The sequence below is a fragment of the Solanum lycopersicum genome, chromosome 3, assembly GCF_036512215.1.
Source record: "Solanum lycopersicum chromosome 3, SLM_r2.1".
In the NCBI taxonomy this organism is placed as follows: domain Eukaryota; kingdom Viridiplantae; phylum Streptophyta; class Magnoliopsida; order Solanales; family Solanaceae; genus Solanum; species Solanum lycopersicum.
Genome location: NC_090802.1, coordinates 49,418,889 through 49,446,335, shown reverse-complemented (window position 1 = coordinate 49,446,335; position 27,447 = coordinate 49,418,889). Strand labels below are relative to the sequence as shown.

General features: G+C 31.7%; 4 protein-coding genes and 1 long non-coding RNA gene across 6 annotated transcripts; 3 read left to right on the top strand and 2 right to left on the bottom strand.

Moving 5' to 3' along the window:
* The first annotated feature begins 864 nt into the window (after positions 1–864).
* Positions 865–2,400, top strand: LOC101266004 (dof zinc finger protein DOF4.6). The gene is made up of 2 exons (XM_004234944.5): positions 865–1,250; positions 1,478–2,400. Exons 1-2 carry the CDS (start codon positions 1,224–1,226, stop codon positions 2,216–2,218), a joined length of 768 nt encoding a protein of 255 aa, XP_004234992.2. The 5' UTR covers positions 865–1,223; the 3' UTR covers positions 2,219–2,400.
* Positions 2,401–3,755: 1,355 nt separating this feature from the next.
* Positions 3,756–5,488, bottom strand: LOC138347242 (uncharacterized). The gene is made up of 3 exons (XR_011220021.1): positions 5,311–5,488; positions 4,736–4,852; positions 3,756–3,883 (listed from the first exon to the last, which is right to left on the bottom strand). It is a non-coding gene; the product is annotated as an uncharacterized lncRNA (long non-coding RNA).
* A 2,703-nt stretch (positions 5,489–8,191) lies between these two features.
* Positions 8,192–10,912, top strand: LOC104646388 (pentatricopeptide repeat-containing protein At2g13600-like). Its single transcript, XM_010319739.4, has one exon. The coding sequence runs from the start codon at positions 8,286–8,288 to the stop codon at positions 10,830–10,832; it is 2,547 nt and encodes an 848-aa protein (XP_010318041.1). The 5' UTR covers positions 8,192–8,285; the 3' UTR covers positions 10,833–10,912.
* LOC101266312 (uncharacterized) lies at positions 10,743–14,189 on the bottom strand. 2 transcript variants are annotated; one of them, XR_740500.4, is made up of 6 exons: positions 13,583–14,082; positions 12,482–12,687; positions 12,076–12,174; positions 11,631–11,704; positions 11,361–11,531; positions 10,743–11,268 (listed from the first exon to the last, which is right to left on the bottom strand). XR_740500.4 is itself a non-coding variant. In XM_004234945.5 (5 exons), the coding sequence occupies exons 1-5, from the start codon at positions 13,860–13,862 to the stop codon at positions 11,043–11,045; spliced, it is 885 nt and encodes a 294-aa protein (XP_004234993.1). In that variant the 5' UTR covers positions 13,863–14,189; the 3' UTR covers positions 10,743–11,042. The 2 variants fall into 2 exon arrangements, 1 of the variants encoding a protein (XP_004234993.1); XM_004234945.5 differs by lacking the exon at positions 11,361–11,531 and having other exon boundaries at positions 13,583–14,189.
* A 624-nt stretch (positions 14,190–14,813) lies between these two features.
* Positions 14,814–15,473, top strand: LOC101254769 (WRKY transcription factor 22-like). The gene has a single exon (XM_004235065.2). The coding sequence runs from the start codon at positions 14,814–14,816 to the stop codon at positions 15,471–15,473; it is 660 nt and encodes a 219-aa protein (XP_004235113.2).
* The last annotated feature ends 11,974 nt before the right edge of the window (positions 15,474–27,447 follow it).

Below are 27,447 nucleotides of genomic sequence, written 5' to 3'. Positions count from 1 at the left end.
GTATGTGTATATGTGTGGAAAGTGTGAGTGGAAGTTAGAGGTTGTTACTGCATTTCTGTGTATATATACATCATTTGCAGCATCTGTATTGAATGAGTTTTATAAGAACAACATTCCTTCTTCTTCAATTCTGCTTCTTCTTCAATTCGACTTGTTCTTAGAAGCATCAATGAAGCAATTTCAAGCTTCCAGATAGAGTTTTTTCATATAGATATTTTCGTCTCAAATTTTTAGAAATACTCATTGACAGTAGTTTTTGTGTTTTTGCATTAATAATGAGGCGAATTTATTAATTGGGTGTGTGTAATTAGTAATAGGTGGGTAGTATATTGATTTATAAATTATATTAATAAGTTAAATTATAGCTAATAGTTGAGCACCACATATTTAAATAGTTTAAATTTAAAACTGTTAAATAAGTGGTAATTTTGAACTAAAATATGGATGAAAAGAGTATTTTGGAGCTAATAGATTGATGAATGATAGTTTTATACCATTATAATACTTAAAGATATTTTAGACTCTTTTCCGTTTTTAGTAAGAACAATATGTAAATATAAGCAGAGGAGTTATGTGTATAATATTTATTTTGTAATCAAATTAATTTAAATTTGCTTCAAAAAATCCAATATTAAAAATAAACATCTTAACTATTAAACTTAAAAAGACCGACACAACTTTTTAATAATCAAAATCATGAAAAATCTATTACATTTTAGAAAGAAAATACTAATCTCGAACAAGCTATTCAAAGAACAATTTGTAAAATTCATAATTAAATCTATTAAATTTTGATGTGCACATGTTAAAACCTTCAAAATCGCCTAGTATAAATTAGTGGGAGTAATGCCTAGGTACTAACTAGTACGCCAAACAAGTAAATACAAAATAAACCATTTAAATTATTTTCTCCTTCAATAATTAAAAAAAAATTGTGAAATGTAACATAAAATAATTTCATTTATAAAACGTTTTTCATATGCTTCATTATTAAAAATTCAAAATTCATGCTAGATTAAAAATGAATGAATATTTACGGATCGATAATTTTCATCTCCAACTATAATATGGAACCGCCAAAGAGACATCTTTAAGTAGCTTTTTTTTTCCTCGCTTGTAGCTTTAGGACCAGTGGGTTGTTGTTTTCATCATCTGTCTAAAGACTCTTCTTTCTCATTTTTGCCTTTACTTTTTCGTCTCCGCTTTTTCTGTCCTTTGTTCAAATGGATACTTCTCCTCAGTGGCCACAGGTAAAAATTTAACTTTACTATGTTTTAATTCCACTCTATCATCATATTCATTAATTTTTCAATCTAGGGTTTTTACAATTTTTTTTCTAGCCTAATATAATTTACTATATAGTTGTCAATTATCATACATACATTTTTTTTTCCATCTTTCAATAAAGTTGCCCCGAAAGACAGTTTCATTTGTTTTTTACTTAACTGTAAAATGGTGTTTTAATTTCATGTGAAAGGGTATTGGAATAGTAAAAGGTGTTGATGAAGCAAAGTTGGATCAAAGGAAACCGAGGCCACAAAAGGAGCAAGCGGTAAATTGCCCAAGATGCAATTCAACAAACACGAAATTCTGTTACTATAACAATTACAGTCTCACTCAACCCAGATATTTCTGCAAAACGTGTAGAAGGTACTGGACTGAAGGGGGCTCTTTAAGGAATGTTCCAGTAGGAGGCGGTTCCAGAAAGAACAAAAGATCTAACAGTATTAGTATCTCGTCTTCTTCAACTACGTCATCACTATCATTATCATCGTCGTCCAAGAAATTATTTACAGATCTGGCGAACCCTAACGATCTCAATTTAACCTATAACCCAATACCCAGTGGTGGTACTACTACTACTACTGCGACCAATTTCAGTAACTTTTCTGATTTCATGGCGTTACCTTTGCTCCATCCATCAGCTAATTCAGCTTCTACATTCATGACGAGTAGTAATTTGTATCCGTCATCAACTACTGGGATTTCGAATTTACATGATTTGAAGAGTAGTAATGGTATCAATTTTTCTTTGGATGGATTTGAAAATGGGTATGGAAGTTTACCTTCTCATCAAGAGGCAAAATTGTTTTTTCCTATGGATGATTTGAAGATTAATGTTTCAACGGTTGGTGATGAACAGTTTGAAGAAAATAGAGGCCAAGCAGCAGATCAATGGAGGTACATCCTGGTAAAAAAAAATAATGAAGAATTATAAAGGTGTTGTTATTTTAATTTTAATTTTGTGCTTTTAAAAAAAAAAAAGAAGGTGATTTTCACTGAGTGACATATTTAGTTGGTTTAATTTCCAGTATTATCAGAAATACTAGTATTTACTACTACTAACAGATAGGATATATTTATATAATATATGTTTTGTGTTATTTTTCCCCTTTTTAACTCTTCATTTGTTTGTGCTTATATGAAACTTTTAATTCTCTTTCATTTGCATAACTTTGACTTGTGTCTTGTGTTTGTAAAAGCTTGATATTCCCTTTTAGTTTCTCGAGTTCATACAGTTACCATTGTCTATATTAAAAAAATAAATACACCTCCAATATGTTTTTAACTTTTATATTAGGCAACAATGAGATTTGAACTCATAGCTCTACTATTACGTTGAATTGCGGAGGTAAAAGTTTAAGATTTGAAATTTATAGATTCGTCATAATAAATTCAAAGCTAATGTACTGTGAAAATAGGAAGTAGTTAAATAATTATAGATAGTTTAGTAAATTCTCAAAATATAAAAAATACATGTTGCAAAAGTATTGAGTTTATGAGAATAGGTGATTTTCATTATAGATTTGCCCTATGTTAAAAGTATGTGAATATCTTTATAAAATGTGTGTGCTTAGAAGCGATAGATAAAAGACATTTAAGGATATTGTTTAAGATTAATTGTCTTACTTTCTACGTGAAATAGTTAATCCCATCATTTTAGGGCTATGTTATTACGAAAGAAAATAATCTTTGCATTTTTATTTGAGGGGATCGTAGAATCTTATCAAACGATTATGTAATGTTGTCAAAAACTTGTCATCCAACCACTCTTCCACGGTCTAGCATGCTTTACTTTTGAGTTTGTGGACAGGTCACATATTACTAATGTTACTTCTTCCCAACACTATAATCTTTACTTTAATTTGTATATCACAATATTCCGAATTTTTAACCAAACTAAGTCATTATATAAAACAATTTATCAAAGTAATATATTTTTCTAAAATTTTACAAAACTAGTATAAACGTATTTCACGGTAACGTTTTAGGGTATATTTAATTTTTTAAAAACTAACAACATTAGGTTGATATACGTTACTGTAAGTAACGTTTTACTCCTAAAACGTTATTTTCAGTAACGTTTTACTCCTAAAACGTTACTCACAGTAACGTTTTAGGAGTAAAACGTTACTGTGAGTAACATATATCAATCTGACGCCATCAACTTTTAAAAAATAAAATATATTCTAAAACGCTACTGTGGAATACGTTTATATTAGTTTTGTAAAATTTTAGAAAAATATATTATTTTAATGAATGACTTTATATAATGACTTATTTTGGTTAAAACATTCCAATCACCTTTTATTCATGTTTCATTAAAAGTAGGATATTCTATTTCTAAGGATAGCAACCACCTATTTGCTAGCTAGGTAACACATGAGAACATACTTTTATCACATGCTAAAACACTTTTTAGATAATTAAGTTTTACTTTAAAAGAAAAATGAACTAGTTTGACATATAGAAAATTTTTTGCAATCCATTGAGTAGATGGAATGATGGCATATGTTTCTATGAATGATGTGTTTGAGCTGTATACCTTTACTTTTTGTTTCACTCAATTATCTTTGTCACTATATTATATAACACCATGCACCTAAAAAAAAAATAATGTTCGTCATAAAATAACACAAAGGGGTTGAGTGTATTGCATAATTTTTGTATGGGACCTACTCAAAAACATTCTCCTTGGTAACAATGTCAGAAAATAAATTACTAATTGTAGTCAATTATGTTCAACAACAACAAAAAAAGGCCTATGTTTCTGGATTATAGTGGGGTGTTATTGGATATGCACATTTTTTTTTATCATATTTATTTGTAATGTTTGGTGTGGTGCACCTGCTGACATCTACTCCATAATTTTCTGGAATGTTCGTTTCTGTCAAATTTATTCTGGGAAAGTGAGATATTCAGAATTAAATTTAGACTTGTTAGGTTGAAAATGTATAAATTTGTGCTTATTCTAACTTTAACTTAAAAAGATTTCACCTTTTTATCTCATTGACTATAAGTAATATCATCGTATCGAAAAATTTTAATATCTACTGTATAAACTTTTATGTTAGTGATAACGGTTCGATTCTCCTTCTCCTATTACTAATTTCTTTCCTAAGGTTTTCAAAAAATAATGTTACTGTTATTTTATATTTGATAAGTCTATAGTTTTGAAATTTATCACAATTTATTTAAATTTACAAAGATTCAAAAATGTTTTTCACCTTCTTAAAATTCAGGGGCGGAGCTAGGTGGGGGTTTATGGGTAGGGGTGGGCATTCGGTATTTCGGTTCGGTTTCATTTTTTTAATTTTTTCGATTCTTGTAAATTGTGTACCGAATATCGAACCGAAATATTTCGCTTCAATTCAATTTTTGTTATTTCGGTTCGGTTTTTATTAATTCAGTTCAATTTTTTTATTTCGGTTTTTATTAATTGTGTATCGAATACCTGACTAGGCTGGCCGCCGAACGCCGGTCGCCGGTTGAAGACTTGAAGTCGCCGTAAACAACAGCTGCTGCTGCTGCTACCTGAAAGAGGAAGAGGAAGAAGAGGAAGAGCTGCTGCCTGCAAGAGGAAGAGGAGGTTGCAAGATGAATATTAAAAATTAAATTAGGAATAGAGACATTACATAGGGTTTCACATTCTTTTTTTAAAAAAGATTATTTAACATTAATAATTATTAATTAATATAATATAATATAATATAATATAAATTATAGTATAATATTTCGGTTTAAACTGAAATATCGAAAATCAAAATAACACATATCGAAAACCGAATCAAAATACCGAAAAATATAAAAAAGTAAACCAAAAATCAAAATATCGAAACAGAAATTCTAAAAAAATTTAGTTCGATTAGGTGTTTCGATTTTTCGATATTTATACCCATTCCCATTTACGGGTTCAAACGAATTTAGTAATTTTTTGTATATCCTATATTTATATCAAAAAAATGAAAATGACACTTAATAAACTAATTGACAATTCATTTGTAAGAAAGGAGAAAGAAAATTTAAAACCTCCAAACTCTTAATATCCTCTGCTTAAACTTGGTGTCACTTAAAATTAGTACACATAATTAAATTAAACGGAGGGAATTATTATTAATATCATAGTACATAAGTGGTGCTTGATTAATATGCTTGTGATTGTTATTCTTTGCATGTGACTACTTTTTCCTCTACTAATTTACATATAGAAAAAAGAGGGTATAGTGTACTATACATTATATGACACTCGTAAATATGTACCATTTTTGTTGTGTTAGGACAAGAGTGTCGTTTTCTTCAAATCTAACGTTAGATATCTTTGTCAGTCACTTATATAGTTACGTGCAAGAAATCGATGTTTTTGGCGTCTTGCTTACAAATTAATCTACATGAAATCAAGTCAAAATCACATTAAACTAAACAACTAGAAAATACAAAATCAGCTATAGAATTTAATTTATCCGTAATTCAGCTAAATAATTCATAGTTCAATTGTTCCTAGCTAATTAAATTTTCTTATGATCGGTCATTAGATTAGCATGAAATTTTTATTGTTTAGCCATGTAATTTTGTGCGTTATTGATATTTAGTGATGAAGATAGGTTACGTACGTTTGGTTCAATCATTTTTGGTACGTACGTAGCTTCAGTTATTTATCAAAATGAATAAATATATATACCATATGGTATGGTTTTTTCTGCATATCTTGTTTGTTGATATAATAGTCAATTTTTTTATTTTTTTTTTTGCATAAATACACAAAAAATTAAGGAACAAAATGTTGTTGCAAATTGGAGTAGCTAAATATGCATGTCCAAAGTGGTAACATAAGAAATAACGTGTGAACAAAAAATTATGACCGGCAATTTTGTCGGTTAGCTGAAGTACTGTCGTATCACATGAAAAGGAAGATAAAAAGAAGAATTTAAGTATGCACCTTAATAAGGTTAAAAGTGAGTAGTTCGATTGGATAAAATGTCTTGTTGGGCTATCACATAAGGCACGCGGAAGCTTATATTTTGTAAATTATATAGTTGAAAAATTAGATAAGAAAAATTTATATTAATAAAAAAAAATATTATTATATTAAAATTATAACAAAGAAAAACATTAAAAGTGCAAAGAAATAAATCTCCATATATAAATGAAAGTCTCTATACGACTATATTGTGGATATTCTTGTGTTCTTGATATTAGAAGAGATGTCTTCTTCGAATTATAAATTTTTAAGTTTCTCCTCTGAGAAAGGAATAAATCAAATACAAAATAATATTATATTTTCCTTAAAAAAAAATGTTTTCTTTTTTTATTTTAGGAAAAAATAAACTTCAAATAAAATAAAAAAATCAAGACAAAACTCTATCACATCTCGTGTTTATGTAGAGTTTAGAAAAGAGTTACCTCAAAAGATGTAATTAACTACACATATTACTAATTTCGTCCGGAATAGTTTGTCATACTGCGCTTATCGAAAGTCAATTTGACTAATTTTCAAAGGTAAATTGGATCATATTAATTTGATATTTTAAACAAAAAAAATTAGATATTCTAAAACTATATGAAAAGTACTATAAATTACTATTTTTTGCATATTAATATGATGAAAAAGTACATCTTAAAATGTTAGTCAGAATTTTTATATTGACTCTAAAAATAGAATTCATGACAAATAATACCAGACGAATGGAGTAGTATTTTATTTTATAGTTCAATTCTTAATTTATAAATTATGGAGAGAAATTTTTTATTATTAAACAAGACTCTCTTTATCTAATAATTTTGGTTAGATTACATAGGTATCAAGTTGCTTAAACCATAAGCCATATTATGAGAGTATTGAAGATCGAAAATGATGAAGGTGAGGTACGAGAATTAATTTAAATTCATATCAGGATATATAAGTACATAAGTCATAAAACATGTAATGAAATTGAAGGAACAGAAAAGAAAAATAGACTTACTATATGGTGTTTACTTACCTACAAAAAAACATTTGTTAAAGTCGTAATGAGAGTTCTATGGAGATGTTTCACACTAGGTAGCTTTCATTCTACTGCAAATAGATAGATTTTCCCAGTCAATTCAGAGACAACGGAGCTTAAAGGTTTTAATCAATTTTGTTTGAAAATTCATATATTAATATACATATATTTATTAAATTTATAAAAAACTAACGAATTCATCTAAACTCATAAATCTCTATCTAGCTCCGCCTCTGCGAGTCATGTACTTATGCACCTCTATTGGCATGGTGGGAATAAAAGGTGATGAGTGATTCTATTATCATTATACAAGGGAGAGTCACATCTCAAAAGTTGGTCATTAAAATGATAAAATCAAGGCTATACAAACTCCATATAATTAAGCATTTTGTTTTACCTTATAATATGATTATAATATTTTATATGAAAAAGTTTCAAACCATAATATGTTTTTTTTTTCTTTCGTGTTTTAGCTGAGGGTAATTTTATCAAGATTTTATCTTTGAATAAAAAAATACCATTTCCAAATACTTCACAAACTTCTATCATTTTTATTCAATAAGCTCAAAAAGGGTTTTTCTCACCTAACCGTCCTTACTTTGCCTTATAATATAAAAGATAATTTCTTTATATTCAAATAGGAATAAGGCTATTTTTTTAAAAAAAAATTTACTTCTAAAGTTTTAGTGAGTATATTAATTACTATTATTCCTTTCTTTCAAATAATAATTGTTGTTCATTATGCTATTTTAAAATGTTCAACAATATTTTTTCATTTTACACTATTTATAATTTATTTTTATTATTAATTATAATCATTTCTCTATTATATTTGAATTACTATACTTATTATTTTAAAGAAACTAATCGAGTAATATATTTGACCATAATTGCTTGTTGCATAAGAAAGTGCACAAATACCCATTATTGGTATGCCCTAAATTTATACGTAACTTTTATTTTGTAATATTTCACATCTCTGTAGTTTTAAATTTGTTTTATCAAATTGCCCCGCTTCACATTATGCTCGAAATGGTACCCATTGCTCAGCCACTACCATTACAGCCACCCAATGATTCCTTTAATTTCAGAGCTTCTAAGCTTTCCTTTAACAAATCAAACTTACCCCGGCGACGGGATTTTCCACCGCCCATTTCGACGGAGCAGGCTAACTTCTCTCCGTTGGACGACGACTTTGTAAGTTCAAGCAGCTTTGCTTCAGTTCTTGATTCCTGCAAATGCCCTAACCTGGGTAAACAAGTCCACGCACAAGCACTCAAAAATGGGTTTCATGGGCACGAGTTTGTTGAGACGAAATTGCTTCAGATGTATGGAAAATGTGGTTGTTTTGATGATGCAGTCCAACTGTTTGATAAAATGCTTGAAAGAAATTTGTATTCATGGAACGCTGTTATTAATGTCTATTTAAGTAATGGGCTTTCCAAGGAAGCTTTTGAGTGTTTTAGGCAGGTGCGGTTTGAGGAGTTGGAGTTGGAGTTTTTCTTGTTTCCGGTGGTCTTGAAGATTTGTTGTGGTTATGGTGGGGTTGAATTGGGAAAGCAGTTACATGGTACAGTGATAAAGTATGGATTTGCATCCAATGTTTATGTGGGCAATGCTTTGATTGATATGTATGGGAAATGTGGGAGTTTGGATAACGCAAAAGAGGTTTTGAACAAAATGTCCAAGAGGGATTGTGTTTCTTGGAATTCAGTTATTACTGCTTTCGCTGCCAATGGAATGTTAAGTGAAGCTCTTCAAGTTTTTAATAAGATGTCTGCTGAGGACCATTTTACTCCAAATTTTATTTCTTGGAGTGCTTTGGTTGGTGGATTTTCACAGAATGGATACGACGAAGAGGCCATTGAATATCTCTACAGAATGCAAGTTGCTGGATTCCAGCCAAATGCCCAGACATTGGCGAGTGTGCTTCCTGCTTGTGGTAGATTACAAATGCTACATTTGGGAAAAGAAATTCATGGATATCTCACCAGAAATGAATTGATGTCGAACTCTTTTGTTGTTAATGGCTTAATTGATGTTTATAGGAGGTGTGGGGATATGGAGAGTGCCCTCCTAATATTTTCAATGTATTCGATGAAGAATGATGTCTCTTACAACACTATGTTAGTGGGATACTTTGAGAATGGAGAGATTTCAAAGGCTCAAGAGCTGTTTTATCAGATGGAACATGAAGGGAAGTGTGAGGATATAATTTCATGGAATTCAATGATTTCAGGTTATGTAAACAACTTTATGTTCAATGAAGCTTTGAATATGTTTCAGAAGGTAATGCAGAAGGAAGAATTTGAAGCAGATTCGTTCACTCTTGGCAGTGCCCTTGCTGCTTGTGCTGATATGGGGTTGTTACGACGTGGGAAGGAGATACATTCCTATGCAATTGGTAGGGGTCTGCAAACCGATCCTTTTGTTGGTGGGGCACTTGTAGAATTGTATAGCAAGTGTCTGGATGTTGGTGCTGCTCAGAAAGCTTTTGATGAGGTAGATGAGAGGGATATACCAACATGGAACGCTTTGATATCTGGCTATGCTCGCTCTAACGACATGGTTAGTGTTGAATCCACTCTTGAGAAGATGAAGGCTGATGGATTTGATCCTAATATCTACACTTGGAACAGTATTATTGCTGGCCATGTTGAGAACGCCCATAATGAGTCAGCTCTGCAGTTGTTTTTGGACATGCAATCCTCAGGTTTGAGACCTGATATATACACGATTGGAACGATATTACCTGCCTGCTCAAGGTTAGCGACTCTTGACCGAGGAAAACAGATTCATGCTTATGCAATTAGGTTTGGATATGACTCAAACACTTACATAGGATCAGCTGTTGTGGACATGTATGCAAAATGTGGATGTGTCAAGCATGCTAGACTGGCTTATGATAACATTAAAAAGTATAACTTGGTCACGGAGAATGCAATGCTTACTGCATACGCTATGCATGGACATGGGGAGGAAGGAATTGTGTTCTTTCGAAGAATACTAGACAATGGATTCATACCAGACGACATAACCTTCTTGTCAGCTCTTTCTTCATGTGTCCATGCAGGACTAGTAGAGACTGGGCTTGAATTCTTCAATCTGATGAGATCTTATAATGTGAAACCAACATTAAAACACTACACATGCATGGTTGACCTTTTAAGTCGGACAGGTAAGATAAATGAAGCATTGAAGGTTGTTAATGAGATGACATTGGATCCTGATACAGTGATCTGGGGTGCCTTGCTTGGGGGCTGCACTATCCATGGGAATCTTGAGGTAGGTGAAATTGCGGCAAACAAGCTTATCAAGCTAGAACCCGGAAACACAGGCAACCATGTCATGCTAGCAAATTTATATGCTTCTGTAGGCAGATGGGGTGATCTTGCCAAAATAAGACAACTCATCAATGAGAGGAAAATGCACAAAAATCCTGGATGTAGTTGGCTTGAAGATAAAGGTGAAATACACGTATTTGTAGCTTGTGATACATCCCATCAAAAAACAGATGAGATTTATGAAATGTTAAATATATTGACATCACAAATAAGAGCAGAAAACTAGAGAGCATTGTACTTTTGTATAGAACAAACAATTCACAATTATTCACATTGTGGTATTGTAATGTCACCAGAATTAACTTATCTTCCTATTGTAGCTTCTGGATAGCCTAGTGGTCGATCCTTGTTGCAAGGATATGCCTCCAAGTGAAATTACCACCTCTCTGAGGCTTCTGGACATCACACAAAGACAAAAATTGCTGAAACTTTACGGTCAATAAAGATCTATTGACTCCATTACTCTACGGGCTTGAATTTGCAAAGCTGTCAATCTCTGTTCTGGATCAAGGGTTGAACCAAATTGACTAGCTGCCCATATCAATGATGCAGATTTCTCACCTAGAAATCGCCTTAGGTCTTCATGAATTGTTGCCATGGGAGACCTCTCCCTCCCATTTACATGTCCAATGAGAAGCAGTAGAAACTCTCCACACTTGAGCCTGGGGAAATTAATAATTCTCAGAACAATTCAAGCAGAGTTGCTAAGCAAATTCAAGCTTTCATGTCACAGTTTTGCTTTTCTTTTGTTTACCTTTTTCTTTTCCTAGATTGAAATGACACTATCACACTCCCCTAGGTATCAGCCATACACCACCAAAATATTTTCTAAGCCACCCGAGAGACAGCGGAGGGAGTACCAGTTCCAACTTCCACGAGGAAAAAAGGAAAGGGTGGAAACACTAGAACTAGCATGCAGTATGATCTTGATGGAAAAGAAAGTCAATATAATTAGAACGGCATGAACATTGCAAGAGATTTTACATCGTAATTAAAAAGAAACGAGCTTAAAGAGATGAAATACCTCAATTTTTCATCTACTTGTTTGTCTCTAATGAGTATGGCAACTTCCTCAATGCCATTGCAAGCCTCAAAATCCTAGTACATCACCAGCCAGTGGATTAAATAATGGGCTTAATTACTAAATAAACAAAGTACAGATCATCTGAGGAGTAAACTGAATATAGAAAGCATCTCATACCAAACTCTTTTCAAATATGGAACTGCATAAATCTTGAATTGAAGCTACTTTAAAACTACAAGTACTTTTATCTTGTATTCTTCAGTTAAATGAGGAAAAATATCCAGATGTGGCCACATAGTAAACACTTTTTTTGGATGATCTCCTCGATGCTAACTGAATATAGAAAGCATCTCATACCAAACTCTTTTCAAATGAGTATTACAGGTAAGAAGAACTGGTTCTAGGCCACTTCTGTCAATAGTAAGTCAAAAGAAAAGATATCTACCGCCTGATTGGCAGATGAATCCAGCATGATAGCAATAAAAGCATCCAAGCATGCTCCTTGTCCCAGTACCCCTCGAGTCGACAGTATGTTCATCAACACCTGCTTATTTCCAACCAAGTTAAACATGCCATCATTTTGAAGTGCTTATATTCATGAAAGCGTAAATTTGAGGGCATAAATGATCTCCAAAGGTAATTTGTTAACAAAAAGAGAGAGAGAGAAGAGAGAAAAGCTAAGCTTCTTTACCAACTACCAAAGGTAGCAGCAAAAATGCCATGGAACAGATAATTTCAGAATCATTTGAAGGCAATTATAGTTTCCAGCTAAGTGAGAGCCATGATTAGAGAAGAAAAAAGGCATCAGATCAAATTCTGGTGAGAAGATAAGATGTATAGGGGAACTTTACCGGGATTGCCTTGTACTGATGGGCCAAAACATTACTCTCGCAATGAATCAGACAACAACCTTCCAGAACTCTAAGCGCTAGAGAAACTTCAGAATCAGTTGACGGGCTGGTTATTTCCATAGGTTCCACAGTAAATATGTGGTCTAGACTGGTAACATTCTGGTCCTCTGTATCTCTCAAGGAATGTCTGAAAAGAACTGGAACCACTGTTGCATAGCTCACAGTTAATAGCCTGATCCATTTTCTAAATTAAGCAAAACAATCTTGAAACCAGAAGATTTTCTTATGTAAATTTCAACCATTCAACAGAAACTAGAAGGTTTCACCCCAGAAAATTACAGAATAAGCATCAATGAGAATATAAGTTTATATGACCGGAATAGGTGTCACTGTCCCTAAAATTCCAAGATAATTAGTAGTTTACTGCATTTCACTGCTGTTCTAGCTTAATCTGTATCCAGCATCCTTATCGAATCTGAACAAGTCAAAAACAACATTGTTTGACTTGTTTTAAATGGAATGGAACAGTAATTAACAGGCTTCCCTTACATGCAAATACCAAGTTATCTTTTACTACTTACACCTGAACTCTCATCAATACTAAAAAAGCATTCCAACTCGAGAAGAAACCAAATATTTGTTTGTAATTGTGCCTATAATCTTTAACGAACGACTTTAATACCTTTTGAAAGCTTCAGAGTAGATTCAAAATATTGTAGTAAGATCAAGAAATGAAGCTCAGATTTCATGACATAACACCTAACTGAGCCCGTCCGTGAAGCCAAAACCAATTCCATAAGAGTTCATCTGAGGTATAAATGAATTTAAACAAGAAAAACTTCTTTTTTCCTTAACTCCTTGCAGCAAAGTTGTCACAAAATGAACCTCAATCACATATTCCCAATTTCCCATTAGTGTCATTATCAGGATTTCCACATTCACATCTATATAACCAACTTCTCTATCAATTTTTTGGTTAACCAACCGGAGGGATATAAGTAACATTCAATTATATATTCATAAATTGCTGCAATTGAAACATAAATTAAACGAAAAATCATTGAACATCGAAACCCTAGGGTGCAGAGAATGGAGGAAAACCTTGAAGATCGGGAATGGATTGGCTGTGACAGAAGATGTTGATGGTAGTATCTGACTCGGCAACGGATCGGAGGAACTTGAGGATGACGCGGAGGCCGCGAATACGGAGGAAGGAGAACTCAGCACGTGCATCATTGAGTCCTGTGCGGAGTGCGAGTGTCACCTCCCTGTATAGTCTCTGTCGTTCAAGAGAGCTTATTAGCTCCGCCACCGCCGACGGAGATTCCGTCTGAGATTCAGAGTTCGAATCTTTGCTCCAAAACGGAGCTTTTAGATACATTTCTTCGCTCCGGTGTCTTCACCGCTCTTTACAGCTCGGCGTTAAAAGGAGAAACTGAAATTTCGTCTCTTTTCTCGTTTTTTCCCCTTTCCTTTAGACCAAAAAAAAAAAACCTTTTCCTTTTTCTTTTTTTTCCCCCTCTTTTTTGTGATATTACACTAATCATTTAATTAGAAGTTTTGAAATAGAATTAACTTTGATGAGAAGAAAATAAAACCCAGAATATTTGTTTTCATTTATAATAAGTGATTTTATAATTCCTTTGAGTATTACTAGAGTAAAACAAATTCGATTGGATACATGGTAAAATAATTTAAATAATTTGTTGGGAGTGCATATTGGGTAAACAATATTTTAAAAAAGAATTTATTTAACATAATGAGTTCATGATAATTTTGTGAACACCAAATAATTTAGGTAAATACTTGCAAAATGGTGATGATTTGGGAGAAAACAAGAGCTGAACGCTTGTAAATAATTTTCTTTTTTTGGGTGCAAACGTGCTTATAAATAATTTTTTTTTTTTTTGGATACAAGTGTTTTTTTCGCTAATATAAATGTTATATAGATCTAAATAATAATATTTTTATTTCTTCTATTTACCATAATTTAAGTAAAATTAATATAAAGTAAAAACTATTAATTTTAAAGTAATAAATGTTTAGGACTTGTATATAGTTCAAATAAGGAAATATTTTTAAAAAGTAATAGGACTTCTAATATAGTTAATATTTAAAAAGTAAAATATGGTGCCTCCAATCACTTAAAAAAAGGGGTTAAATTTATTTCCATAACTCTTCAAATTTCCTTACCTAAATAATAGTTCAAGAATCGAATTAGTAAATAAATGGAAACAAAATCCATATATATAGAATCCAGCAAGTTTTCAATGGAAACTAAATCCTACATTAATGAATGAAGCCTTTCCCTTCCCCTTGAACAAGGTTTTCAATGGCTGAAAACGAAAATGATTGGGATTTATGGGCAGTTGTGAGAAGTTGCGGCAAGAGGAACAACTCTGTTCATGATGATATGAACGTTAATAATACCTCTGTTCTTGAGGATCCTACTCATGTTACTGATCGTGTTGGTGATTTTACCGGCTCGGAACACAGGCATTACTTTGGGTTAGATGAAATTATTAGTCTTTCCAATAACCTGAATACCACCAATTCAAAAATTGAAAACCAAACTGAAACTATTCCAAACACACCACTGGTGGTTGTAGAACATGAGGAGAAGAAGAAGAAGAAGGTGAGATTCTCGATGCAAATTTCAAGTACTGAGGCAGGCAATACGTTTAGTTACCGCGGGAAGAGCACTGAAAGATATGAAATATTAGCGGAGAAATTGAGTGAGGCAGATCAATGGAGATGGAGAAAGTATGGGATGAAGCGAACTGGTGATTCGACTTTTCTCAAGAGCTACTATAGGTGTAATGAAGCTAACGATTGTCCGGCAAGGAGACATATTCAGAAAAGCTCAACAGATCCAAACAAGGTGATTGTAACTTACAGAGGCCAACATAATCACCCTCACATTGCAATGGTACACGGGAGTCCTAATGCTGCTGCGCCACTGGAAGAACCATCTTTTCCCTCTTCTACCTAACAAGCCAGTTTTTTACAAGAGATTTTTTTTTCTAACTAGACTACTGCATCTTGAATTAGTCGCTGTTGAAACTGACATAGGATCTTCTGTTTGAATTTCTAGTGTTATTCTTTTTAATATAGTAATCAAGCTTTTCCCTTTTCATTTTCAAGAATCACTAGTATTTCCTTTGTTCCTAGAAGCAGCAAGAACGGAACCTAATGATCAGTTAAACAAATATTCAGCTGAAACAACTTTGCAATATGAGTAATAGCGAGGCAACCTTTTTGTGTTGTTATAGGTTTCGTTGATGCACAGCTATATGATTTAGGACATCTTTTCTTCTTAAGGAGTGACAAGTTTGTCGTATCATTGTTCACCAATTTTATTTGGTAGATAGATAGGAAGAGATGACTGAAGAAGGTTGACAAACATAATGAGAAAACTTGTAGTGCAATGAGCCATACGTAAATTCGACCTGTTATTGAATCCAAGGCCACACCCTCTACCTTATTGCCTTGAATTCCTCATGCTTAAAGCACTCTTAAAGGGCTCCCGGCTTGAACATAAGGATGCACTCCGTACTACAGGCCCACCCTCTCATCCTCTACAACTAACCTGTTCACCCGAGTTCTATGGACACTGCAGCTGGAGCCAACTAGTCTATCTTGGATCTACAAAACTTAAGGGAGAATGATTTGGGAACATTGCCGTGGGCCAAAACATTACTCTCACAATGAATCGGACAACAACCATCCAAGTGCTAGAGAAATTTCAGAATCAGTTTCCCATAGGTTCCACGGTAAACATGTGGTTTTAGAGTGGTAACACTCCAGTAATCTGTATCTCTTCTAAAAAGAAGTGGAACACTGTTGCATATCTTGTACTTTAACACTCTGGTCCTCTGTTCTAAATTAAGCAAATGTAATGTCGAAACTCTGAAAGTGGGGAATGGGAACAAGATCAAATCCTGGAAAGAAAGAAAGTCCAGATGTTTTGAAGGCATAGCAAGAAGTTAAACTAAATTGCATTTTGTTGTTATGTTTTTGGTGTAATCAATTATACTCAAAACACATTACTTCTATAGTTGATGTTTTATACTCAATATAGAAATAGAGTAGGGGTGTCTGGAGTGCATTTGTATATAAGGATTGAGTACAATCCATTTACTTTTGTGATATATTACAAAGTTACCAAGTTACAAAAAATGTAATACCGAGCCGAAACTCAATATACATATTTTCAACATCCATGTAAATACCAGTTCAGAATCATGAATATAAGAGCTATACTAATGTAAGTTTCAACCATTCAATAGAAACTGAAATAGTTTACCCCAAAAGTATCATATATTATTATAAGCATGAAGCTCAAAATTTAAAAGTTGAATTACCATTTTGCCCCTCTAATAAATTAAAACTTATATAATTTATATATATATATATATATATATATATATATATATATATATAATCTTCTTATTCTCATTTCATAATCTTGACCTTTCAAATTTCTAACATAAATGTAAATAAAAATAAAAATGAGTAATTATCAAGAAATTAAAGTAGATTCATGTATCTTTAAAATTAAATTTCATCTCTATCTTTTTTATATTTATTTTAACAATAATTCAGGTGACTTTTCATGTTTCCATAATTTTGTTCTATAAATTTAACTTTTTCAAGAAACTTTTATTTACCACTCCTACAATTCTTGTATGTAGGAACTCTAAACATGTGAAATAATGTCACAATTTGAGGTGAAAGTTGTGAGATTTCCTTATGCAGTTACGAGAAATAGATAAGAATTCAATTACTGGAGCATCGGAGATTGATATGTTAGTTTTATACTTATTTGTAGTAAGAATTATAATAAGACTTTTTTGTCTCTCTTTATATAGTTGAATTCTTGTTTTATTAGCAAGTTGCTCTAAATTCATATTTGTATTTTGTATGATCAAATGTTCAGTTTCACTATAGAGACAAACAAAATGAAATGTCTAATTATCTTGCTCATGTGTACCTTTTTTTTTTCTTTTCTCCGTACTTATAATTTTTTACATATACATTAATTTTCATCTTTAAGAATGAATGTGATAAAATAGGATGTTTACTCTTTTCTTTTCTTTTTATGGAAAAAAAAGGTGAAACATATAATATTAGATTAATGATGGATAAGTTATGTATGAAGAGAAAATTAAATTTTATATAAAAATAGTAGTTATTCATAAATATTCTAATTTTCAAAATATAAATAATACGACTTTTTACATCATAGTTTTAAATATTTATAGTTAACTAATTAGTATAAAGTGTTTGTGGATTAAAAATTAATACAATACTTTAAACACATTCATTATAATTATCAGGAGATCCAAAAGGTAAAGTAAAAAAGTTGAAAGGTTTTGTTTTCCTTTCACTCAAAGTTAATCTTACACTATTTCTTCTAACATTATTCTACCAATAAAACGAAACTATCGAGAAATTTAATTTAGATAGTTGTTATTTTTCCTTTTTGCTTTGCAAACTTATTTTTTGAATTATAAACGAAGTTTATTTAATTAATTTCTCTTATTATTATCTCGATGCATTGGAGGTCAGAAAATTGGAGTGTCATAATTAGTAGTAAAACAAAGTAAGAAATCTCAATTAGACATATTTTATTAATTTCTCATATTATTATCTCGATGCATTCACTTGGAGGTCAGAAAATTGGAGTGTCACAATTAGTAGTAAAACAAAGTAAGAAATCTCAATTAGACATATTTTATTATTTAGTAATATTATCTTTTAAGAAATTATAAACTCATGGGTTACACGCGCAAAGCGCGTGCTCAGAAAGTGTGAAACTCCTAACCTCAAAGTTGAATTACCATTTTATCCTTCACTTAAATATTTTTTCTATTTTTTAAGATGTAAAAGTATTTTTAATAAATAATTAGATAATAAACTTTAAAAAAATAAAGATATAATGAAAGATAAATAGTCATTCAAACAAATGAAGTTCAAACATTTCAAAACATCTCTTATTTAATTTTAAGTTAAAGAATTTGAAGAGTTCTATTGATAAAATTATGTACATGATTTTTCCTACAAAATACATTATTTTGATGTCTTCTCATGACAATAGCATGTGAATTGATTTATCTCATAAAATTCTTCTTCAATTTTTTCATGTTTCTTTTGATCAATAAATTTTAGACATATATGTATATAGATAGAACTAATATTACATGTTTTGTTTCATTCTTTTCATCAAAAATTTATGTTTTTAACGCAACAGGTGATAAATAATTCTAGAGAGTTTTTCATTAGGACAAAAAGTTTGCTCAACATTCATGAGGTAAAACAAACCTACTTGTCTAAGAAAGAATATATATGTTGTTTCGTTAATTTATTGATGGTAAATTCTTGGAGAATATAGTATCTGAATTAGAATTTAATTATTTCAGTGCATTCAATGCATTCTTCAAGAAGGTTAAAGGCGTCATGGACATTTATTTGTTGTTTGGTAAGTATTAATTTTCATTTCAATGTTGCATATTTTTACTTAGTTCATTGTTTGTTACATTTAATTTTTCGATTGAAGAAAGATAAATTGACTACTTTTTCTTGAATAATGGCAATGAAAAAGAAAATAAAAATTTTCATTTACATGTCTGATGTACAAATATTCTTATTATGTTTGTTATAACAAGTTGATTATCATGTAGTGAACACTCTAGGTTATTGGATAAGAGAATTGAATAATTCATGTAATTAGCTTTTTCTCATAATTAAATCTACAAAAATTAGCATGCATTATATTTAATGTGTCTTTAGAATTTATAAATGATTTACTACTTGTATGAAAATAAAATCATGGTGTGATTTCATATTTGTAAATAAATACCCCTAATAACGAAAGAAGAGGAAACGTTGAACAAGAAAAATTACTAAATATTTTTATATTCTGCAACTTTATGTTTTTATTGATTAAATTTAGAACTTGTTATTTTATTTATTCTATCTAGAAAAAAAAATATTTGGATAAAAAATCTCATAAATTCTTTATACTCATTTTAAGGAGTATATACTCCTTTTAATTTTTAAACATAAAAAAATATTATTAATAATTTTTATACCCTTTTACTAATTTAAATATTATTAAAGAAATAATTAATAAAATATTACTTAAATAATACTAAATGGTATTAATCCATTATGTTTCTAGGTAGGATTAATTAAATAAATGTTTAATTTGTTTTTTATTCTAAAATAGAGTTCGGTAGATGAAGTGTTTCGTAACAACAAAAGACAGTAAATTATATCCGAAATTTCCTTTAACATTAAAGAACAAAAATGTCCTTTGAATTACCATACATCTTAATATGGCACATATTTAGATTTTAGTAAGAAACTTTACATATTCCCAGCTTTAAACAATCTAATTCTCATAGACGTTATGTATATCATCAATTTTTAATGAATTTTACAATTCCAAACTTGTATCGATAAATACCAAAAAATTATCTTCAAAATCACTTTATATTAATGCATACACTTAGTTATTTCGATGTATAATTGTTGATGAATGATTATTGGTGGATGTACTTACACTGACACATTGTTCAACACAATTACTTTTTGTTGATGCATACGCTTTGTTATTTTAATGTATAATTATTGATGGATAATTTTTGATGAATGTAATTGTTCATCACATCATATTATATTATAAGTGGGAAGCTCCAAGATGTAAAGTTGAATTACCATTTTATCCCTATACTAAATAAAAATGTTATATTCATATTTGATTATTTTATTTTTAAAAAATATTGAGCAATAGACTTTTTTACTATTAATGAATTGAGAATATTTGAACAGTTATGAAAATTAAATAATCTAAATGTTAAAGAAAATGAAGAGACAAATTTTAGTTAATGAAAACAAATAGGTAGAGATTTAAGTGACTCATTAACTAAAATATAAAAGCAGTTACCTTTACATTGCTAGAATCTTAAAAATTGTAGATTTCAATACAATGAATCCCATAGTTAATATATTAATATATGTTATTTTCAATGATAAATACACGAAAAGAAGCTAAAGAGACTAAATAATCATTTAAAGTGAAAGTATTATATAAAGCCAAGAATAGTTTTCATTTTCCTCAAGTCCCCTCTCCATTTTTATGGGTCTAAAGAAGAGTAAATGATTTCTCTGAGCAATTTTTTCTCAATCAATATCAAAGTTAAAGGCTATTAAAATACGCTATGAACATTGTTGGATTTGTCCAAGAATTTCAGTTATGGATGTTGTTGAATTCGTCAAGGAAATTTCTTAGTGAAGAATACACCATGACACTTATTATTTTATTTCCTTGCTAGGGCTTAATATGTGCAACACACAACAATAGTTTTACGGTAAAAGATTTCTATATGTTACTGGTTTTAACATATTTCATTAAAGTAGCACATAACATTTCACTTATTCATTTAAATATTGTAGTCGTATAGTTTTTTGGATTTTGGATCCTAGAAATGAAAATACCATATAGGATACATATCAATTTTAAGAACATGTAGTTTGTATTTTCTATTTTATAACACATAATATAACTTTAAAATATTGTTAATATACAATCTTCACAAAAATATTTTTATTTATATATGGCCACACGCGCGTGGCGCGTACCCAGAAACTAGTCACAGAATAAACATCAATGATAAAATAAGTGTTTATGAACTGGAATAGGCGTCACTTCCCCTAAAACTCCAAGATTTATAAGCTGTAACTGCATTCACAGCTATTGTGGCTTCATCTGTGTTGACACCCAATTTTGACCCACGTCGGCGTAATTCAATTAGTGAGCTTCATGAGTTCTCCAAATAATTTAAATTAATTAGTTTTATAATTTTGTAAAAAATATAACTATTTAACGTTTACATAGTTGTGTATATAGCCGGTATATCTTGTGTATATTTGAAACCAACCCAATTTCCCCCCATCAGCCCACACCCCTCCTCTTCCAATCCAGGCCCAAGTTCCCTTCAGGCCCAAACGTCCCCCAATTCTCCCACTTCTCCCTCTTTCAATTTTTTAATTACCCAACAACCCAACCTAGACAGCCCAACACCTAGGCCCAAACTTCCAACCCAACCCACTAAACTTAAACCCATAACCCGCCTTTTGACCCGTCCCCCTGACCCGACCCAGCCTCCCCTTTCTTCCCCCTTTCCTCACGTTTTTTCCTGCCAGAACAGCAAACAGAACCCAGAAACGCCAAACCCTCCCCCACGCGACCCCAACAGAAACCGCGTTGCCCCCACGCCCTCTCTCCCGCGTCTCTCACGCGAGATACTCTCCCCCCACCTCTCTCCCTCTCTCTCTAGCGCGTGGAGGAACGAAATAACCCAACGGACCTCTGCAGCCTCTGCGACATCTCCCTTTTTCGTACGACTTGCAGTGCAAAACAACACGACTCCGTCCTTGCGATGCGGATTCGAGCCACGCAAGGGCAAAGGGACGATGGAATAATCTCGTCCCTCCACCTCAACTCGATTCCATTGGGAATCTTGGCATCAAAGTGGCATATTCCTTCAGATGCGGAATTTTGAATTTCAAATTCAAAATGGGCAGAAATCGTCTTACCCGCTCCCTCGAAACCCTAGCTTCACCTATATAAACCCCCACCTCTCTTCAAAAAGGGGTTAGCGATTTTTGTTGGATTTTCGGAAATAGATTTTTAAGACAAAGTGTTAGAAACTTGGGGGGGGACGATTTTTCTGGGAATTTTTTTGGGGTTCCATCACAAAAAGGTTGAGATAAAATTCGAGAGTATTCTGTTGCTTTTCGGTTTTATCGTAGTTGGACAATTTAGAGTTCAAATTTCAGAGGTTTGAAATTCTGAGGGGTTAGACCTTTTGGATGAACAGGGGGGATTAGAAACCTTGTTTAGATTTTCTTATCACAGAGGTGTCTACAGAGGAAGACTTGTCTCGTGTTCTTAGAAAGGAGAGGAGGAAGTTTTCTAAGCTAGCTTGCGTTGGACTGGTGTTCGTGCTCGCACGGTGGTAGTCGTCCCCATCCCCTGCTCGTATCGTCCCCGTTCTGCTGCTCCGAGGAAGGTACATCCCCCGTTTCTTTATTATTTTAAAATCTTCTTGTTGGCTGCGTCTGTTGTTTTTCATGTAATAATAGTCTGGCTCGTTTATATGTGTTGCCATGCTTTGATTGCTGCTCTTCTATTTTCATCTTAGTTTTTTTTGTTTCTTTCTCACGTTAAGTAGCTAATTGTTGTTGTCTAAGTCGCGTCTGGTTTCGATGTCACGTGATAAATGATATTCGTTGTTGGTCTTCTCTATTCGTTGGCTTGTTCTGCTGCTATAAAGAAAAAAAAAGAGGAGGAGAAAGAATGGAAAATCTCGTTGTTGTTGTTTCTCCATTGCGTTTTCGTGTTTCGTCTTCTTTTTCGGCTGCTCGTTTATTGCTATCCCTTCGTTTCCCCTCAAGTCAAGTTTATTTAAGTTATCATCTGTTAAGTCGCGTTTTGTCGCAATATTAGATGAGATATGATAAGTCGTTGTTGTTACTTGCGAATGCTGTGGGTCTTCATTGGTTCCATGTTTTAGACTTTTCAAAATGTATCTCTGTGCTTTATTTCGGTCTAGATGGCATTTGCTAAAGAGGTCGAGACCATGCTTATTTTTCTTTTTCTTTTTAATTCGATTTTGTTGGTCACGTTGCGTTTAAGGTTATTCTTCATCTCGACATGAGCCTCGTTGAGTTTAAACTCGTTTATTCCTACAGTTTGGTGAATCTGTTTGAACTCCGTTTGGCTTAGTCAACTGTTGGGTTCAAGTAGGAATTTACCTGATAGTCGATGCATTAGGAAGCCTCTGTTTAGTTGTTGTTATACGTAGTGTGTTGGTTAAATCAATGTGAGCTTTGGAGCCCTTTTCTCTTGAATATGTTTCTATTATGATCTTCTTCTTGTTTTAAGTACGTGGTTGAACTTATGGTGGTGTTATTTATTAGTTTGAATATGAAGCTTTTGATTAGATTTGGAAATTAATCTTTCTCCGTTTCTGTTGGTTTCCTCCATTGTTTAACATACTCGACTTGCATTATTTGTGTATTGTTTGAGTTTATTTATGTATTAAACTAATGTTGGACCTTTCTTGTTAAATCACTAATTTCTATTTCTTTCTTCTTCTTTGCATAACTCTCTCTCCGAACGAGTCCAATGGACTCTCCCCTTTGGCATCTTTAAGAAAGGCCATAAAAGGCTCGATTTCTTCTTGCCGAGTCAAAGTCATAAAATCCGGTGGACAGCTCCTCGAAATTGAAATCCCTTGAAGATTGAAGAAATTCGAAGAAGAGGATTAGAAGACGTTTTACTTTATTTTTATATTTTTGTATTTCATTTTGTAATGGGCATAAGCCCTTGTTGTCTTATTTCCTTGAAATTTATTTTGCATGTTTAGACTAGGACAGGTACGAAAGAGAAATGGGTCGAAGCCCAAAAAGCAGGTGGGTCCAACATTCGGTCAAGGCGAACAGAACCGAAGTTGGACCCAAAATCTCTCTCTCTCTCTCTCCTTATTACTTGCTTATGTGCGTTTGTTTAAAGTATCGTTAGAGTTAGGATTAGAAAACTCCAAATCCCCGTCGAAATGCCTCTCTACTTTTATCAAGATTAAAATTAAATTTTAAGTGTTAAGAAAGATAGATGTTTAAGTTTGGAAAAATTGCTTAGAGTAAAAGTTTAAAAAAGTTCAACTTTAGCGAAATGTTGAAGCTAATATTCTACAAGTTTGTTTGAATATAAAGTGCCTTAGCCTTAAAAAATGATTTTGCAAAGTAAATATTTCGAAACTTATAAAGTTTGCCTAGATATCTTAAGAAGTTCAAAATTTGCAAGTCTTTAAAACAAAATAGTCAAATAAGTTAATCGTCGGAAAATCGTAGTTAGCGGAGCGTCTTAGGTGCTTTAAACACCTTCCTAAGACGCTAATAGGAATCTGAACCCTCCTAAAATATTTTCAAAACAAATTTTTCTGTTTAAGTTGTTTTGGAAATAAGTTTTCTTGATTTTTCTTAAAAAATTAAGTGGCGACTCCTAAAAGTCGAAAATACTTTAAAATAAAACGAACTCTTTTCGAAAATCAATTTTTCAGTAAAACAATCTGTATTCAGCTGAAGTATCAGATTCTATCGAATGTGAACAAGTCTCATCAATGCAAAACCAGCATTTCAACTTGAGAAGATACTAAACATTTGTTTGTAACTTGCTAATACAATTGTGTGTACAATCTTAAGAATAGATTGAAGCTTAAACAAACGACTTCAATACCTTTTGAAAGCTTCAGAGTTGATACAAAATATTGTAGTAATGAAATGAAATACAGATCGAATTTTATGCAATTTAATTATCTTCTAATGAGCTAACATAACACCTAACTGATCCATCCGTAAAGCCAAATCCAAATCCATCAGTCCGTCTGAGTTCAAAATAGATGTAAACAAGCAAAACTTCTTTTTGCTTAAACTCCTTGCAGCATATTTATCAGAAGATGAAACTCAATTACATTTCCCCAACTTTCGATTAACATCATTATGTCGACTGATATAACTATTGTTAGGTTATTAGCATTTTAATATTAATATTTAACATATTAAATTATTTTATTTTAGAGTTATAAGAATGACCGTCGGTAGGCATTAGTGTCTTAAACTACCAATTTAATCGTGCTATTCATCTTTGACTTGGTAGTCATGTAATGCCATTACTTTTGGCTTTATTGGCTGAATTCATTGTGAGATAAAAACATTCCAATAAACATCGGAATGGATAACTTCTACATCATTCATTAGTATTGGTTATCCATCATTTTATTTCATTCTTAATTCATCCATTACTCTTTGTAACCCATGTAACTCCTATGTAACCTATGAAACTCCTAAGGTCATTATCTTCACTATTTACTACCTCCATTATCTTCCTATTCAATGCTAAAAAGACTTCTTCTAGTATAAATAGTAGTGGTCTTCATTTGGTTTGTAACACACGACACACAAGAGAAAAATATAGAGTGAAAGAGTAAGTCAAAAAGAGAGTTCTTATTAGTTGAAGGGAGATGTTCTTTTTGTGGAGCTTTAGACTCAACTCTTGTCCAGAGTTGTTGAGTTATCTTTTGTGTATAGGCTTTTGTATCCTGGAGGGGACAAGTCAAAGAGAACTACTGCGGACCGATGAAAAATATTTGCTGCAGTGGACTTGAATCTCCTTAAAGAAAGCGAGATATCCGTGCCTCAGCCTTAAAGAAATTTATTTTCTTCGTTGCATTTTCAATTGTAATCTTGTATTTTCTGTTATCTAGTAAGTTTTTTTTTTCACTAACAATTTTAAGGAGAATTCAAGATGGCTACAATTGAAAAAACCGCGGATGTCAAGATGGGAGATCTTAACAAGCCATTTTGGTTCAATGGTAACCATTTCAAGAGATGGAAGGGTAAGTACTATGAATGATGATGAAACTATTTCTCATCTAGAGAAAGTGGAAAAGTACGATGGTGATTCCTATAAGTGTCGGTATTATCTTCTTAATTGTCTATCTGATAATTTTTATAATTATTATGATAGAACTTACTCTAGTGCAAACAAAATTTGGAAGGTATTGCAGAGTAAGTATGATACCGAAGAGGCTGGAGCGAAAAAAATATACAGCTTGTAGATTTTTTCGTTTCCAAATGGTGGATAACAAATCAGTGGTAGATCAAACTCAAAACCTCATTATGATTGTTGGAGAGCTTAGGTCCGAAGAGGTTAAAATTGGAGATAACCGTATTGTTTGTGGCATAGTGGATAAACTTCCACCTTCTTGAAAGGAATTTCAAAAAACGATGCGTCACAAACAAAAGGAAACCTCTCTTGAAACCTTGATCATGAAAATCTGCATGAAAGAAAAAGCAAGGGGCCAAGATGCACTTTTACAAACAGAAGAGAACAACATCACATTGAAGATAAATTTAATCATATCATATATTATTATAAGTGGGAAGCTCCAAAGTAGAAAAGTTGAATTACAATGTTACCCTTATGCTAAATTCAAATGTTATTAAATAAATAAATAATTAATTAAATAGTAAATAGTAGAATTTCTATAATATTTTTATTTAATTGGTATACATGTGAGTAAATTAAATAAAACAAAAATTAAAAATAAGAGTTATCCCTTTGAATAGATACATGTATGTGTTTCATCTTCCAAATTAATTTATATTTTTAATTAATATTTGTCTTTAATTTGTAATAATACTTGACCTTTCAACTTTGTAAGTGAATCTTCATATTCCAAAACTATATTTTTTCCCTATAAATACAAATTTTTCTATAAAAAATTTTTAATAGTGTTTTCATAGAAAGATTTATACGTGATACATTTTTTGTGTGTGGAAGACTAGAGAAGCTTTAATCAAATGAAGAAAATTTCAAGGCAAAGAGGATTTCTGTCAAGATTACAAGGTGTAATGTGATTATAGGGATGAATAACACTTCAATTACAAGAATATCGGAGTTTGATGTATTTGTTTTTGTAATTTTTCGAGATTAAAACTATGATAAGACCCCTCCATTTATGTAGTTGAATGTCGCTTTTGTTAACTTGTCTTTCAAAACTTTTAACTTTTTTTTATGGTCAAAGGTTGAATGATTATTACTATAGCTTTTTTTCAATTTGCATTATCAATAAAAAATAGGGAAAGGAATGTCTTAAAAATGGGGAAATGAATGTCTTCAATTTACATTATCAATTTGCATTTTCGTTGGTAGCCTTATGCTAAACTTGCTCCCATATTTGATTTTTTTTTTGTAATTTTATTTTAAGAATGTATATGATTGAATGGTGTATTTTCGTATGAATTTTTTAATACTTAGTCATAATGATTTTCCATTACAGATTTAGTATATTTGAATTCTTTTATATATTTTATTCTTAGATTACAGTTTTGTT